This window comes from Xiphophorus hellerii, chromosome 4 (genome assembly GCF_003331165.1).
Source record: "Xiphophorus hellerii strain 12219 chromosome 4, Xiphophorus_hellerii-4.1, whole genome shotgun sequence".
NCBI lineage: Eukaryota > Metazoa > Chordata > Actinopteri > Cyprinodontiformes > Poeciliidae > Xiphophorus > Xiphophorus hellerii.
In genome coordinates, this window is record NC_045675.1 from 17,813,039 (window position 1) to 17,830,496 (window position 17,458).

A 17,458-nucleotide genomic window follows, 5' to 3' on the forward strand; every position below is an offset into this window, starting at 1 on the left:
ATTTTTCACTGTGGTAATCAGAACAAAGAAGCATGTGGTTTCAAGATACTCGTTTTAATGTTTTGTAGGTTTTATTTACAATTTGACCCTAAAGGTCAAATTTGGGGCAGTTTCTTACTGCACAGCAAGAAAAGTGACATGGCAAATCATCCTACTTCTAAATTAACGCCAAGTTTGGTTTTCAGAGTTGTTCTTAATTTCATTGGAGCAATTTCCCACTTGGGTTAAAATCACTTCAATTTTAATCTAAATTTTTAACAAAAAATCTTTAAAGAAAAAGTTTGTACCAAGTAAGACATTGAAAACATACTGAAAACTAACAAACTGAATCCATGTTTTAACAAAATAGTTCCTCAGCATTTAATTAAATCTGAGTGACCTAATCGCTGTCATCGTTATTTGACGCCTCCTGTTCTGAGCCGTTGTCGGAGCGCCGTGGCGACCCTTCGTTGTCTGATCCAGCCTCGGAGCCTCTGTCCGAAGCGGCCGCAGGTGAGGCAGCTCTCGATTCGTCATCTGATCCCGACTGGCTCCTCTTGCTCTCGTTGTCCGACTGCTCAGAGTCGGACTGCCGCTGTACCCTCCTCTTCTTCACTGGTCGGTCGCTGCCAGAGTCGTCGTCTGAGCCGACGGAGCGGCGAGGGCTTCCCGCCTCGCTGCCGGAGCGATTCCTCCCGCCATCTGATTCGCTGTCGGATGCTATGCGCTTCCTGTGACCGCCTTCGTCCTCAGACCCCGAGCCGCTGTCCCGGGTTCTGTTGGATCGAGATGCACTTATGAACATTTCATTGACTCATCTTTCAGTTTCTTTCACTGCCGCTGCAGGCGCTCACCTGTCTTCAGCTATTTTCAGTCCGTCCTCATCTGACGAGGATTCAGAGGAAGAGATGATGGCCTTGGACTTGATCTTCCCTTTAAGAGACGGTGGCATTCGCTCAGGCTGGGACTGAAATGACAAATCTCAACATCAAACACTCTTACAGAGTTCTCAGTAACTGTATGTTCAATTAAACATGAATTCATGGCTGGTTTTTCTACATTAACCAGGTTGTTCTTCCAAAAAAAACATTATAATGGCGATGAAAAACAAAAGCACCTTCTCAATCTTCTTGCGTCCTTCTTTGGGTTTGCGCTGCTTTTTGGGCCGAGATGCTCCTTCCTCATCATCGCTGTCGTCTCCTTTTGCAGGTCTGAAAGGCAAGAATAAAGTTTATTCCACTTATCCACCTTAACATGCAGCAGAAAATATAGCTACACATAGCAGACCCACCTTCTCCTCTTCTTTTTCTTTCCGTCCTCGCCATCCTCTTGCTCGCTCCCGCTGCTCTTTCTCCTCTTCTTCTTTTTCACTGGAAGGTCCTCATCCGAATCGTCATTGACAAAGTCATCCGCATCGCCTCCTTTCTTACGCTGAAGAGATCGAAACACGAGTTGAAAACGCCCGGTCACAACAAATGGCGATATTTTAATATGTTGTTTGGAGTCGTGTGCTGAGAAACACTTACACGCCCTCCACCTCCGCCTCCTCCCTTCTTCTTTTCTTTGGTCGCTTCTTTTGGTCCTTCCACAAATGTGAGCAAGTTCCTGGTCTTCTCCACAAACAAAGCTCTCTGCTCCAGGAGCTTCTTCTGCTCCTCTGCCTCTCTTTTTTGCCGTTCTTCCTAAATGTTAGTCAGAGCAAACAAGATACTCAGTCACTGAAATACAAAGAAAATGAAAAATGAAAGCAACATATGTTTTCAGACGGTACCTGTTCTTTTAACATCTGCTGGCGCAGCAGGTCCCTCTCTTGTTCCTGTTTGGCACGAAGTTCCTTCTCCTCTTCGTCCTGCTTTCTGGCTCTGGCCACATGGTACTGAGCCTGACTCAGCAGGTCAGAGCACTGCCTGCAATCCCACAACACAACAGTATTAAGAATACGACCCATACATGTAATAAAAGGAAACATAATTATCACAATATGCTGATGTTAGGACTGGTGCTGTAAAATTTAAGCCTTGGGATCACTGACAGGGAAAACAAATTAGGAAGGAAATCATCAGGGTTCAGAGATGATTGTTTTATTAAAATATGTGGTTGTATGTACAGGGTTTCTGCTAGTTTAGTAGATTTTTTTAAAAGGTAATTTAAGTCTTATGTGAAATATTAAAAAGTGATTTACTCTCTGGGAGCCATATATGAAGACCATAGGGACTGAAGGTGGAACTTATTAATGGCTGTCTTGTCTACAGTTTCTATTCATATATTGTTCTGTTATTTTTCTTTCTTTTTTCTCTAAGTTAATCTAAAAGATTTTTGATATTTTTGGAACCAAACAAATGCAGGTTTGAAGGGTGAGTGTGGGAGTGAATGCAAGAGTGTATAAGTACATGTTATAATGTTAAGTTTGTTGTGTGTAAATTTGTTATGTCAAAAAAGAGAAAATTCAATAAAAAAAAAAAAAGTGATTTACCCAAGTGCACTTAACTACCACAACTTGTACTAAGCATACGTAGTTACATAAATTAGTGAAAATGTGGCTTCCAGCTTCTGCATGCGATTGAATTGTTTAGTACCACAGTTACCAAACCTTTGTGCCTTTTACACAATAGCTACCAAGAGTAGCATTGAAATCTGCTTCTTTCCAAATCCTGTCATTTAAAAAAGCAATAGCTTGAAGGAGCAGGTGGAGGATAAGATGACAGAAAAGATTTTTTTCATAAGCAGATTTCTCCAGCTGGTTTGTGGGAACAGCTGAATGTCAGGCAGTAAATCCCTGCTGTACTCGATGAGCTTCTGGCTAATTCCTATTTTTTCTAATTTCTCAAAATTCCAATAAAAAAAAGAACAAAAAAAAACCAAGACGTAAAAATGTAAGATGTGACTAAACAAAATGAAGACATGATGGGACTTATGGACATATTTCAGGCTTTGAAGCAACAATCACCAGCAGAATTTGTATCACATTTCCAAAGGATGCACCAATTGCAGTTTTCTGGTCAATCACTAAAAGGCCTGCCAATTTTGATTTTGGCTGATGTGGATTTTTATTTATTTGAAAATATTTAGGGTGACTTATTAATCGCTCACATGCACACATGACCTGGTGGGCGACTCAGTCAGTCATTCTCACAGCAGAGTAAAAGGAGACAGTGGTTGATTTTCAGACCTTTGTCGATGTGGATAAGATCGCCCAAAATTAGGAAATCTGGGTCAATTTATCGGTGCACCCCTTATAATGTTCACCCTTTTTTCTTACGTTCAAAGGAAAGTTGGGAGTTTTACAGGATATAAAATCCTCATCGTTAGTATCTTGACGTTACAACAAGCTCTGAAGTAACTTCAGTCTTACCTGGCCTCGGACGCAGCAAGAGCGAGGTCAAACCTCATCTTGTCTCCAGCTTTGCTCAGGTAGCTGAAATATCTGTGTGAGGAGAAGGAGATGGAAGATGATGAAACTCAACAATTCCTCTCGCCGAGCCTCCTGAGAAACAGTCTAAGGGATGGAGAAAAGAAATCGTGAAAGTACCTGTGAGCCAGTTCGAGCTCCTTCACAGCACTGAGCACAGCCTTTAAATTGCTCTTCTCATCTTTCAGCACTAGAGTGGCGAGTCTCTGAAGCACCAGAGCCACGTTGAACATCAGCACCGTGTCACTGGGAGCCACATGCCGAGCCTTTTGGGCCACACATCACAGTCAGGTTATGCTTATCTGATACTTTCAGGTAAAAAAAATAAATAAAAAAAAGAGCAGCTCATCTATGTTACCTTCAGCAGCATCTGCTTACACTCCTGGAGTTTCCCACATTTGAAGAGAGCTCTTGCAAGATATAGCAGCACCTCTGTGTTCTGGTATTTGTAAAATTTCTTCAAGCAGTTTTCATACTGTGAGGCAGAAAGGAGGATAAACTGAGTTACACCTGTATGAAGAAATAAAACGGTAAGGATTAGGAAGCCTCTTACCATCTGCACAGCACTGATGTACTGCTTCTGCTCCACGTAGATGTGAGCCAGATTCAGCCACACATCACTGATTTCTGCTGTGGCCTCTCTCACCTGGGCAAACACGTCACGCGCCTCTCGGAAATAACCTTTGTGAGCGAGGACAGCCCCTGGAGAGACAGCTTTGTGTTTAGAATCACAGGGGAAAAAATGCCAAATAACTAACAAAAGGACATAAGGATGAAATTACCGATGCCGTTAGCAGCATAGAGATTTTTGGCGTCATTTCGCAAGACTTGTTTGTAGATTGCCAAAGCTCGATCCTGGTGTCTCTTTTCCTGTGAAGACAACATTTTCATTTTATTTGCTGCAAATAAAAATCGGTGGGTTTATATGTTAATATGGGACCTTCTGGTCACCAGTCACAGCCAGTGAATGAAAAATATTATTTGGCTTTGAAACCGGAAGAAACAGATTCAAATTAGTAATAATGAAAGTCGTTTAAGAAATTACTGCAAATGCTAAACATATGAATGTTTTTGTCCATCACGTGACTTTTTCTGAATTAAAGCACATTTATTTTTAATTTATTTTATTTGATCTTTTTTTATACAGATTGTCTTAAGATGCAGGATCTCATTTATAAGGGAGACTTGTTTTGATAAAAACAAAAAAGTTACAAACACAGTAACAATACAAGTAATTAATACATTTGACTCAATTAAATAAGCAAATAAAATAGGAGCTAAAAACAAGAGCAAGTTCCATAAGATTTGCCTTTTTGTCTTAAGAGAAATTAGAATTTTCCTAAAGGAATAAAAGTGTATAGTGGATTAATGACATAATATTTTTTTTCATCTCTGTCCACTTTAAAAATAGCGGGGAAAAACTACTTAATCAGAATAATAGTAGGCTGTCAACAAAGAAACAAAGATAAAACCTTCTAGTTAAAGAATAACACTTTGCAACTCCTCTACACCCTTTCATTCATTTGTTTGTTGGATAAACATAAACTCTGCTGGTACCTTTTCTCTGTCTCTGGTGGGCTGGTGCAGAGTCTGCAGCCACACGTTCCCCAGAGCCAGCATGGAGTACGTGTCGTTCTGAGTGGACGGCTGTTTCAGAATTCGCTCAAACTTCTTCTGACCCGGCCCCCATTCCTGCTTGGCTAAGTGAAGATTTCCAATGAGTGACCAGGCGTCTGGGTGATCCTGCACCAAACAGAAACCTCATCAGATCAGGTCAGGGCAGCGTTTTCACAAAAGAAAGTTTTACAGCCACAAACCAACAGTTTGTACCTGATTAATCTGCAGAGCTTCTTTAAACCAGTCGGACGCTTCGTAGAAGTTCCCTTTGTCACGAGCCATCGCTCCGAGACGTAAATAACCTGCAGGTTGATAAATGAACAAAGTGTTCTTTTACAGGACACTGTCCTTATTTGTGAAACACAATTTCTAACGTGAAGTTGAACTCTTACAGTCCACGTAGTTTGGATGCTCCCTGAGGATGTTTTTATAGAGTTTCTCAGCTTCGTGGAACTCACACATGGCCTCGTACAAACGGGCCAGGTTGTACGAAGTGGTGACAGAAATGGCGTTGTAGTAATGCTCATCATGCTCGCCCTCAGCTTTAGCTCGGTCCAGAGATGCTAGAAAATATTTCTGTTTGGGATGGGGGAGAAATATAAGAGTTCTGGATGCCACAGAAGTTTGATATAAATTAGTTTTTTTGCTGGAAGCAACAGCAGTCTGCTACCTTAGCTTCCCCGAGGTTGCCAAGCCTGAAGTGCAGAGCCCCCAGGTTGTTGAGGATCTCGGGGGGAACATCGGCCTGCACCTTCTCCTGGAGGATGCGAGTGGCCGTGCCGTAAGCCGACAACGCGCCCTGGATGTCGGTCTGCTCCAAGATCTGAGCCAGCTCGATCCACGCCTCCACATCATCTGGGTACTGCTCCGTCACCTTCTTCAAGTGGCCCTAACAAACAAAAACGAACCGCTTTAAAGAACTGGCACCCATCATTTTTAACCAGGGAAGAGAAAAACCGGGTTGTGATGAAGACCTACTTTTGCAATGTCTCTCTTTTCCTGATCGTCGGACGTTGCGTAGAGGGATCCCAGGATTTTCATTGTTTCGTAGTTGTTGGGGTAGGCCTTCAAAACCTTTTCAAAGCACTGAGCAGCATTTTCCTTGTCTCTACGATACACATACATCTGTCCCAAACCAAAGAAAGGCAGCACGAAAGTGGAAGAGGCGAACTGAGTAGCCTGGTAGTAATACTGAAACGCCTGGTCATAGTCCTCCTAAAGAGAAGTAAAAACAGAGACAGACATTTAAACACTGAAGACTCAGAACAAGTCAAATCTGTAAGACGGTTGAGATGGCAGCCTTACCTGCACATGAAATGAACGCGCCAACTGATAGCAGCTCTCAGCCTGCATGGCCTCGACTTCTGTGTTGTGGAAAGCATGGAGGGCGAGATGCTGGACCTTACTGTAGTCCTGCAGACAGAGAAGCACGATGATCAGCTGAACAATGCAGACTGAGGTTTGTGAAGAAAAGCCCAGCAACTAAAATACCTTTTTGAAAAAGAAGTGGTTGGCGAGGTGGTTGAGCACCATGGGGTTGCTGGGGTCGATGGTGTAAGCCCGCGACAGGAGCTGCACTCCGTTCTTAATAGACTCTGAATCTTTGTTGTTGAGCTCTAAAACGGCCAAACCAACCAGCGCTCCCACACACTTAGAGTTCAGCTCCAGGGCTCGACCGAACGCCAAACGGGCCTTTTCCAGTTTATTGAGCTTGACGAAGCAGTGACCCATCCCCAGTCTTACTTCAGCTAAACAGAGAGAGGAAACTCAAAACTCAGGAAACATTTATAACATGATTTTTCTGAATCCCTAGAAGCAGGTAGAGAATTGATCTAAAGACATAAGTTCAAATTATTAATGCTAAAACAATTAGTCCTAATAAAGGGGTTTTCTCCCCAGAATAAATTAAGCCAAATTACATGATAGATTTGTTGTTTTGCAGTGTTAGATTATGTTTAAAAAAATCCATTTAACTTTGTACACATTTTGATCAACTCCTGAGGTTTAATGCATAATGTTTCAAATGTCAGTGCTCAATCTGCTAAATGCTTGTAAAAAGACAAAGTTTCCTATCTTAGCACAAACACATCGTTGTACTAACTTCTCAGTTAGGAAACGAATCCAGACTGATGAAGCTGCAACAGCAGCAGCAGAGGTTCTATATTCTGAAATGTAATGTTTCTGTGGGAGGAGTGATGATGCAACTTGTTTACCTGGGCAGCCAGGGTTTGTTCGTAAAGCCTTTTTATAGTACGCCAGTGCTCCCTTGTAGTCCTTCTTATTGAATGAGATGCAGGCCTTACCTTTTGAATAAAATTAGTGTTCATATTTTTTATTCATTACTCACAGTAGTCGTAATCAATTTCCACATTGTCACATAACCTACCAAGCAAAGCCGGGATGTTATTGGTGGACTGGTTGAGCACAAAGTGGAACTGAGCATCAGCCTGGTCCATCTTGTCTCCTTCCAGCAGGCAGAAGCAGGCTCGCCCCAACAAATGGTTCTGATTGAGATAACGCGTTATATTACCTTCAAACATAAAATACCAGTGCTACAGCAGCTCTGCGCTAAATCTCTCCTACCTGATCATACATAATGATCTTATCTGCCATGGTGTAAAGCAGAGTAGCCTGCGTGATGAGCTCCTTCTTGGCATCTTTGTTTTTCTCTTTACGAGCCTGCTGGACATAATAAGCTGCTAACGTGTCCAAGCAGGTCATCTGGTCTTTCTCGTGGTCTCTGTAGTCCAGGTTTCCATCGATACGCGCTGCCTCTAAAAGCTTGACAAAGTCCTCTGTTTTGCCTTGCTTGTAGTACTCCAACTAAAAAAAACACACAAAAACAATATCCAGTTTCATGCTGCCTCACATGTTTTATTCTAATAAATGTAAATCTTTACATTCCCCACACGATATGTGGAAATAAAGTAATAATTTAAGGTTACAGAAGTGACTTACCGCCAAAGCGATCCAGATGTGCAGCTGTGTGTGTTCCTGCTTCAAGATGCTGATAACCTCATCTCCCTCTGGCAGCTGGTCGAAGTCGAGCTCAATAACCTGCACAACACAATTTGTTTAAGCTGTGATGCGCTTCCTCTGAGTCTGGCATTAAAGATGTGTGACAATGATCAATATAATGATTATGACGTTTCTAATCAACTCTGATTAATTAAGGCAATTTTTGCTATGTAGGCATATTGGTTTAATAGCAACAAATTTAACAACTAAATCTTTAACAAGCAACAAACATTACTCTTTATTTTCCTTTTAAATCAAAACCATAAATAGGTCAGTTAATAAGTCTATGTAGGTTTGGTGATGTTAAATGAGCATACATTTTAACTAAAGCTGTAGAACATTATGTTATCTTAAGCTTTTCTCTGTATATACAGTAATGCTCTTTATAAACTTCCCAAAGTAGCCTGGGACCTACATGTATTTATTAGTCTTATTTATAAATTTTTGTTGCTGGTGTGTTAAGACACATACACCAAAGCAAATGAATCTAGCACACTGGAAACGAAGTGGTCAAAACAGCCGAGTCTTTCACAGTGCCGCAAGACTCTACAACTCGACTCAGATATTACTGAGTCAGGGGTCACTGGTTAGGACTAAATTTATATTAATGCATTCAATTATTGTGTGCCATAAGGTAACGTAGAATTTGCACAATATTGGTAATATGTCACATTTTTGAATATAACACAGACAAAATTGGCTGTTTGACATATTTACAGCCATGGAAAATGGACAAGCATGTTGTGGAACCTAAAGAAATCAGTCCTAAATTAGTGGTTTGTTTTGTCTAGCAGAATCTCCAGGCTTGCTGTAACAGCAGATGCCCTAAAATTAATGCGGTATTTGGAAAATATGCATCCTGCATAAAAAATAAAAAAAATCTTTAGTGTATTTAGCCTGGTACTGGGAAAAAAGAAAATTCCATATTTATAAGTTTCTTCAAGCTGGTGTCTTCTGATTTGGCATTAAAAAAAAACATATCTGTGGTTTCTTAATTAATTTAAGTTTTGTGTTACTATAGTACCAAAATTTACTCAAAGTTGTCAAACCACACTAGATCATACTTAGTCATGCCATTATTTTGGACTTTGGGAGATCTATTTTATTACATTACATTGTTATAGCAATACTTCAAATTAACATAAAGCTGTATGTTTTACATCAGCATAGTACATAATGTTCATTTTTATCTTGTTTCACAGTATACGGCTAAAAATGAAAAATAATTAATAAAATACTTGTAATAACTTGGTGTTTACGCATGTTTAAATTAAATCTACACATTTTTAAGATTTATTACCATATTAATCTCAGCAGCTATAGACTTAAATATACTAGATAGTAAATCACACAAAAAAATATTTGAACTTTTAGTGCATTGACAAGCAACACCACAATAAATGAGACATAGGCTGGTAAAAAAACAAAAATAGACATCAATTTGTCCATCTGATCATCTTTTCTAATACTAGTTGTACATGACTGTAAATTGTTTAAATTCAGATTATGTTACAAATATCAAAATTTAACGTAAACACAACACATTATTTAAAGCCGAGCCTCGGGGAAAGCTGAGTTCAATGTAGCTTCAGTTAGCATCAACTGCTAACATCACAGCAAGGTTCACCTAGAAACATCTGCAACAAAACACACATAAAAAAATAATATTTACCTCATCGGTGTCCCGTAAAGGGATCTCAATGGAACCCCGAGACATTTTGAATTCAGAAGGTAACTTCCTCTCAAGTTAGTTTTGTTTGGTGAAAAAAAACAAAACAAAAAAAAAACGAGCAGAAAACATCCACTCCGTTGTTTGCTAGTAGCTACTTAGCGGATGGTGTCACCAGAATTAGGTCCGGCTGGATTAAACGCGAACCAAAATGTAAAGTTCCCCCTCAGAAGCACTGACACACAATAATAATATTAGAAATAATAATGCGGACAATACGCTATAATAAAAGTACATTTAATTACGTACAATTATGAACAAATTGTGGCGCTCTTTTATTTTTTGTATTAATGGAACTTGGTGTCGTCTGCACCATTTATCCACCGGCGAACCAAGCGGGGCATCATGAAGGCGGAGTTTAAAAATCATTTCAAGTAGTTCATCAGCCGCCACATAACAGGTGCGCGTTCTGAATGTTTAGTAAAAGATCATCAAATGGGGCCACTAATTGTCCCAAAAATCAAAATCTTGAAAATCCTTAGGATTTAAACAGCGTGATAGCATGTAGTTCAACTTTCCTAGGCAAAAACTGATTTGGCATGTTATGTATTCTCATAAATTAATATAAAAAATACGCATGCGAGACTGTCTAATTGTTATGAATAACACGTGTAAAACGAACAGGTGTGAAGCACTGGGTTCTACTTCTCAATTAATAAAATAACCTTGGATCGTCCTTCCCTGTGCTCTCTGGTTTCCCTCTTCTTTCAGATAGGAAACTCCTCCCTCGCCTCTCACCACATGGGTTATACTCCAGGTAATTGTTGAGACGTTTTTTTTTAAGACGGCACAGAAAATGTCCAAATCTGCTATAGTTATTATTGCACTGTTTATATGTTTGATAAAAACGAAAATTTGACTGCATTCGTGTTGAACTCGTATATTTTAATTTAAAAAAATCCACTTGCCCCGTCTTTCACAGATTGCAGCCTTTTTTTCCAAGAGGAGGACCCAGGATGTCATCTGTTCATGACATGAAGTAGAGGAAAAGCACGTTTATGGCTTATGTAGCATCACAGAAAATCAGGTTAAGATTAGATTGATAAGAAAGAAGAGTATGTATATAATTTAGTTCCTAATTTTTTAGATGTGTATATATATATATATATATATATATATATATATATATATTTAATTTTGGCAAAAGATCAGCTTGGACTGGAAAGTAAGAATCTAACTTTTATTTGTTGTTTGTTCTCTAGATATCTAGTTTGAATTAGTCCATACAGTTGGAGTTTTATATAATGAATTTGGTTTTCTTATTTGTGATTTTTTTTTCTTTCTAAATCTTTTATTATGTAACCTGCAGTTACCCTGTCCATCCATAAAAGTTTATCTTCAGTCTTATAAAATAAAATTGTATCTTGGTATTTAGATATTTCAATATTTATACAATATTTTATTTTTAAAATTTTAGATTTATAAGGTGCATGGAAATCCTTTATCAGAGGGAGAAAAAAAAATACAAAGTCTGACCGCTGTGACAGTAGGTGCTGCAGTACTGAATATCTTCTTTCTCTATGCAAAAAGCACAATAATGTTTCATCACTTTAAGTTCCAGCGTCATACAGCTGTGGGACAGGGGAGATGCTTCAAGACAGTAAAGACACAAATGAATTTTCTGAAAATGAGCTCCTTGACATCATGTATAACAAATGTGATAAAAGCAACACAGGTAATCTGGCTGCTCATATTTTCATTAGAACCTGATCAAATAAGGATGTAATTGTCTGTGACCTTTGCTAAAATTTTTTTTTCCTGCTTTTGTCTCAGCCTCAGGAGAAGTGTTGGCCTCCAGCATCATGCAGTACCTGCAAACCCTCACAGCTCAGAGCGGAGAAGAGGACAAACTGGCTTCCCTGCGACAGCTCCTGGACCCTGACCTCCAGGACCCTCACGTGAGCAGGGAGACTTTCCAATCCGCGATGAGAATGTGGATTGCTCAGTGCAGGGAAGACAGGTGAGAGTGAGCTGTGAAGGTGGAATCTATAAAATAAGGTTTCATGTAGAATATATTTTTTTAGGTTTCACACCAAATGAAATGATTTTATTCTTCAGCTCAGATGTCATTTCTTTGTCTCAGTCAGACTACTCTGAAGTGTCTGTAAATGGTAAGATCAAATCAATTTTAATATCTTAATGAAATTAATAGGAAAATACTTACATTGACTGGATTTGCCTTTTATAAGCCAGTGCAACTGCCACAGAGGGCCATTATTGTTTCTGGTCAGTAGTTTCCTTCCTTCATAAACTAAATGTGTTTATCTTGAGTATTCAGTCCTTTTTAAGCACTATTGTTTATTTGGGTTTAGTGAAAACAAGGACCTGTCTGATGTAGTGGCTGATCTGCAGCAAGCTCGTCACCATCTGAGCGAGCAGAACAGCAGCCTGCTGAGGATGCTGGCTCAGTGTGAGGACGAAAACCTGCAGCTCAGTCTGGAGATCACAGAGCTGCAGACCAAGCTGCTCAGGTGAGGAAGAACGTGCATTACTCTCATATGTTGTAGAACAAATGTATCTAGTTTTAAACATCATCACTTAAAGTAATTAGGTCATGATATTTAACACAAAATGTAACATGTTATATGTAAAAATTGTAGAACAACAACAAATATGTATGAATCAATTATGTATTTCTGTCATATACAGTTCAAACTTACACACACTGTATAAAAATACCCATAGCCATGTTTTCTCACCTTTTCCAGTTATTTCATCCTTGGGTATGCTTTTCAGATACCTGAAGGTTTCATGTCCTTTGGTCAATACAATTATATGCAAGTATAAAAACCACAAATGTCCCGCTGTCATATTGTCTTAGAAAGGAGATAACTTCTGACAGGGCATTCCGAGAGTATTCACAGTGAAATGAGTTCTTTACTAAGTTGTGCTGAAAGGTTATTCAGGGATGAAGAAGTCACTGGTCTAAAAGCAGCATAAAAAACCAGATTGCAGCTTGCAAATGCACACAGGGGCAAATACATAAAATGTTAGAGACACAGCCTGTAAAAAGCACATTTAATATAGTTATCAAAACTGCACATCTGTGGAACTAAACTGAAAAGGAGTTTAGAAAAACAACAAAAGGACATCCATCCATCCACTTATCCCTACATATAAACATACATACATACACACATAATTACAAATTAAAAGAAATGTTTTTAGAAGAATGTACAATACTGTAGAAGACTCACCTACAGCAGCATTCTCTATTTATGTTTTTCAGCCCGCCTAGATATGAATATAGGAGTTTGCATTGTGAAACTGCTTTAAACTTCCTATTTTATTTGTGTTTGTTTGTTTTCTGTGTACAATTCTCAAAGATCAGCCATCAAAGCCCAGTCTGTGACAGAAAAGCTGGAAGAGACTTGTCAGATGCTGAAGGAGGTTCAGGAAACTTCCAGTCATACCCAAACGAGCTTCACCCAACTGGTACGCCCAACATAGAGCACACTGCAATTGTTGTATATGCTGGGCATAATTTTTACACTAGAAAATCCCTTTTCAGACCAATGAAACTGACCGTTTGAGGTTTCACATTAGAGTGCTTGAAGACAAGGTAAAGCAGTCTTTAACTTTAAGCTTTTTGTGAGTTCGGATGAATACAAATGTAGATTTCGTTTACTCAGAATGAAAGGCTATCTTCTGAAAGGGCATACGCTGAAGAGCATGTCAACAAATTGAAGAGGGCTAACACCGAGTTAAGTGTAAGTTCAGATCTGTGTGTTTTTTTCTCAGGGATTTGAGTTTCAAATAACTTCATGTGTGTATGATTACAGGCTGAACATGTGGAGACTCTGGCTTTGGTGATGCTGAAACACAAAGAAATAACAAGGGTTAGGCTGTTCTGTAAATTTTAGGGGTATTATAAATTGAGAGTTTTATTATGTGTTTTTCTTAATTCTATGTTTAAATTTCACTCTTTAGAAAAACATCCTACTGGACAAGATGAAGAACTTTCATGCGGAAAATCACAAAATGACTGAGGTACGTTGATCAAGACAAAGTGAGAAAAGACAAAACTCAGATGGTGAAGGAAGTCGGGTTCTGGCCGTGAGTATTAGGTGTTACATGTTTACTGGTTGGTGGTGTTTCAGGGTCTGCTGTCAGAGCTGCGGAGGTTAGAGGAACATTCACATCAGCAACTTCTGAGGTAATAAATGTCACCAATGTTACAGCTGGCAATTACTAATAATATTTATTTGTCAAAAGTCACAAAGTTGAAAGATGCATTACAGCTACATGACTAAACTGTGAGATGTTTAAAAAATAAAGACAGAACCAGATCAGAAGAATTTCTGACTGCAGAACCGGATCCTAATAAATATAAACTTTCATTCTGTCTTTTTTTCCCTCTGCCTGGCTTCTCCTTAGAGGTTTTCATAGATTTTGTTTTATTGTCGTTAAGATCCTGTCTTTTATGTATTTTCTTTTCATTGGATAAATATTACTTGTCTCCTGCTTTCAAGGTAAAACTTTGCTTCTTATGTCTTTTATTTATTAGACTGTATATTTTAAATATTTGCCTTAGTCAGTGTTTTAATCACTGTAACTGCTTGCTATCTTCATGTTTTGCTTCATTTGTCTTCCTGTTTTCGTTAGCTCTGTGGATGCAGCCGTGTCTCTGCTTCTGTGCTTTATTATCCTGTCTGCTTTCTCTGTCCTGCTGCCAGCTGACCAGAACCAGCCGCTCTGCGAGCCTCTGGTTCTTGGAGCTTCAGTTTTCTGCCCTTGTATTCTAGCCTTAGCTACGAATCAGTATTTAATTACGCCTAACTTTTGCCTTTTTATGAATAGAGGAGTCTGCACTTTGAAACATTTCCACATTCCTAAACACATTCACTCACAATAAAAAGTTTCATGCATCTGATATTTTTGTATTAAAGTTATATTCGGTTAATTTGAGTTTTATGTGGACAAAGATTTTTTAAAAAGTCCTAAGCTGCAAGCAAACCTTGACCAAAAATTGTCTCCCATCAAATTAAGTGAATTTGTTTCTTATCAGTTGTGCGTGGGCTTGCATGAAGGGAGATGCTTTGAAGCAGGATATCTCTTAAAATGGGGATTATGAAGGATTTGAATATAAATTATCTCTCTGCCAACTCATTTCAGATGAGTTAATTAAAAAGATATTTAAAAATTAAATTCTGGTTGTGTTTGTCTCTTACGCTGTTGTGATCTAAAATAAGCTTCAGTTTTTGTGCAATAGATGAATATTTCAGCTTTTAAAAGTCTATATACAAGGAAAACATTTGAAAGTGTCTTTTTATCTTTTTTTTTTGAAGAATTGCAATCAATCTATGGTTTCTTATCTTGCAAAGCGCGGAATGAGGAAATTCTATATTGACACAGTTGACAGCAAAAGATTGGTCATCAGTAAAAGTGACACAAAGAAGTCATTGTTAGTGATATGACCGTATCATTCAATGTAGAGCTCAGATTTAGATGCATCACAGAGCCTTTTAAAAACACATTATCACATTTTTTGTCCTCGACAGACACCACATTATTTATAGAAGTTTGTTTACTTGTTTATGAACATCAGAAACACTGAAGGAGCGGAGAGGTTTAATGAAATGTGCTAAATTCTGACAGGTTTGACCGACACTGTGTCACTCCTCTGAGCTCCCACGGTTTAAACCCTCCAAACCAGCGCTCTTTGCAGAACATGCAGCAGGTTGGCATCGCCACAGCAAAGATCTTCTCCTTCATGTCGATCCATCTGTTTCATATCTTTGTCTGCAACAGCTTCACAGAGTTCAAGGTAGCAACAGTGTTCCAGTTGCCAATTCACACAGAGAAGATATTCAGGATGTCCTTCACAAGACCAAAAGTGATGAAATAGTTCATCATCTGCACAGGAAGGTGAGGAGGAGGTTGGGGGGGATGTTGATCTGATGTTTGGAGCTAAGTGCAGCAACAGTTTTACATCTAGTATCCTCTCTTGTGCAGGACAGGCCTTTTCCCTTCCGGCAGCAGCAACAGGCAGCTCTGAGACAGAAGCTGTGTAAAGTGTATGTGAGATTTTACCGCTTTCTCCTGTTATAGTAACAGAAAGGAGACAGTATATGTTAGTCTCAAGGCCCAGCTTATAAAAATTATGTCTGGTTTTGACAGTGTATTTATGAGTATCTCCATTACACAACCCACAAGAGTTACTGTCTAGCATAAGTGCAGTTTTAATGCCCCAAGTTAACAAGATATCAGTGTGTAAAATGGATGTTTATAGAGCTGTGGTGGTGCTTTCAGGCACCGAGATCCTAATCTGCACAGGTCTGTGTGGGAGGAGAAAGGGGAGAAACACAAGAAGAAGCAGAAAGCCTGGGAGAAGGAGCAGAAGCACAGCCAGACTGGGAATCAGAGTCAGGAGGCCAAGAAGGTAGTTGAGGTGAAATTGGAAGAAGAGGTTGCAACTTGCAGAGAGCAAGCTACGGTGCTACTGGAGCACACTGAGACACATACTAAGCTCCTGCTAACGGAGGATGACATTAGTGACATGAAAAAGCAGGTCTGTCACCTGCATACCTCTCTGAAATCTGGACAGGGCTGTGCTGAACTCACAAGTCAAGTTCCCCACATTCATAAAGGAGATGACACAGAAGGTCAAGAAGAAGGCACAACTGTGGAAAAGGTGCTGAGGGTCCAGGGGGACTCAGCCATAGTCCTCAAGCCTGAGGAGATCTCAGCCTCAGAGTCAAAGCAACCTGAGCCGCAGGTGGACAGAAGTGGTCTCCTGCTGACCCTCGGGAGGATCGAAGCGATGGTCAGCAGCGCCCTCGGAACGGCCGAGCTGGTGAGGCAGAGCGAGCGGAGGGTGAGCCAGGTGAGAGAAAAGATGGAGAGTATCACTCAGAAGATGGAACAGGCTTTAGACCGAGCAGCGGACACTGAAGAGCCGATCGAGGTCAGGGAGAAACGTCCATCACAGGTTTGTCATTCTGAGAGATTTGTTTATATTTCACGGATGCTACGGTAAAAGCAAACATTACAATTCAGCATCAACATTAATCTTGAACATGTTTTATTCAAACCATCTATTTATTGTTTGGCGTTTTTCACAGAAAGATTCACTTTGATGATCATCTTTAGATGAGGATGTTTCTTAATCTTTACTGCAACCTTAGTAATACAGTATCACACCTAATATCTGTTTTCCTGAAGTCCCCAGGTCTCACGCTGCCAGCGAATTGTGAAACAGGCACAATAAACTTCATAGATGATGTTGGACCTGAACAGAAAGACATTACACAGATTCTTTCTTCATCTCCTGTTTTCCCAGAAGTCTCAGAGCCTCCACAGCTGCCCATGAATGGTATGGTGACTGCAACACAGAAATACGTTGATGGTGTTATCATGGTAATGGGGTACACAGTGAGACAGAGACGTATTAAAGCTACTTCCTTTTCTAGTGGTAATCCCAGGGGATTTCTGAAAATAGACTGTGCCGATATTTACATTTCACTCAACAGCTGGTACAGAGGAAGGGGAGGGTGTGCTATCTGGGGCCACTGGGAATACTGGGAGGGATCCAAATGAGTTTTCTATGTTGATTTGGAGAGACATTAATATTTTTGCCAAAAGTAGCCTTCACCAAAAGACATTTTGTATCAACAGTTTTTTTTTTTATTTGCACCAGCCTTTGTGATTTTTTTGTTCATGTTTAGAAGTAATTTAAGTAATTTTCTGTAATTTACTCATATTCT

The 17,458-nt window shown here is 39.5% G+C and overlaps 2 protein-coding genes across 4 annotated transcripts in view; one reads left to right on the forward strand and one right to left on the reverse strand.

Annotated features, from left to right (window-relative positions):
* Positions 1–38: 38 nt before the first annotated feature.
* On the reverse strand, positions 39–9,875 carry ctr9 (CTR9 homolog, Paf1/RNA polymerase II complex component). The gene is made up of 23 exons (XM_032559802.1): positions 9,696–9,875; positions 7,964–8,062; positions 7,589–7,828; positions 7,392–7,509; positions 7,219–7,308; positions 6,497–6,753; positions 6,311–6,418; positions 5,984–6,220; positions 5,676–5,894; positions 5,398–5,581; positions 5,219–5,307; positions 4,946–5,131; positions 4,171–4,258; positions 3,942–4,090; positions 3,747–3,863; positions 3,509–3,654; positions 3,332–3,403; positions 1,751–1,886; positions 1,506–1,661; positions 1,271–1,410; positions 1,097–1,190; positions 834–946; positions 39–755 (listed from the first exon to the last, which is right to left on the reverse strand). Exons 1-23 carry the CDS (start codon positions 9,738–9,740, stop codon positions 380–382), a joined length of 3,459 nt encoding a protein of 1,152 aa, XP_032415693.1. The 5' UTR covers positions 9,741–9,875; the 3' UTR covers positions 39–379.
* A 612-nt stretch (positions 9,876–10,487) lies between these two features.
* mrvi1 (murine retrovirus integration site 1 homolog) overlaps positions 10,488–17,458 on the forward strand; it is a 28,085-nt gene continuing 21,114 nt past the window's right edge. The window contains exons 1-17 of one of the 3 annotated variants that reach the window (XM_032559799.1): positions 10,488–10,917; positions 11,308–11,427; positions 11,526–11,712; positions 11,811–11,863; positions 11,942–11,978; positions 12,065–12,223; positions 13,079–13,187; positions 13,264–13,314; positions 13,385–13,462; positions 13,535–13,591; positions 13,683–13,742; positions 13,853–13,908; positions 15,351–15,432; positions 15,504–15,620; positions 15,708–15,769; positions 16,005–16,683; positions 16,917–17,067. In XM_032559799.1, the coding sequence (XP_032415690.1) occupies positions 11,340–11,427; positions 11,526–11,712; positions 11,811–11,863; positions 11,942–11,978; positions 12,065–12,223; positions 13,079–13,187; positions 13,264–13,314; positions 13,385–13,462; positions 13,535–13,591; positions 13,683–13,742; positions 13,853–13,908; positions 15,351–15,432; positions 15,504–15,620; positions 15,708–15,769; positions 16,005–16,683; positions 16,917–17,067 (2,026 nt within the window). In that variant the 5' untranslated portion in view covers positions 10,488–10,917; positions 11,308–11,339. Of the gene's footprint in view, positions 10,918–11,213; positions 11,428–11,525; positions 11,713–11,810; positions 11,864–11,941; positions 11,979–12,064; positions 12,224–13,078; positions 13,188–13,263; positions 13,315–13,384; positions 13,463–13,534; positions 13,592–13,682; positions 13,743–13,852; positions 13,909–15,350; positions 15,433–15,503; positions 15,621–15,707; positions 15,770–16,004; positions 16,684–16,916; positions 17,068–17,458 lie in introns of those variants that run through there. The other 2 variants (XM_032559800.1, XM_032559801.1) reach the window with 2 other exon arrangements.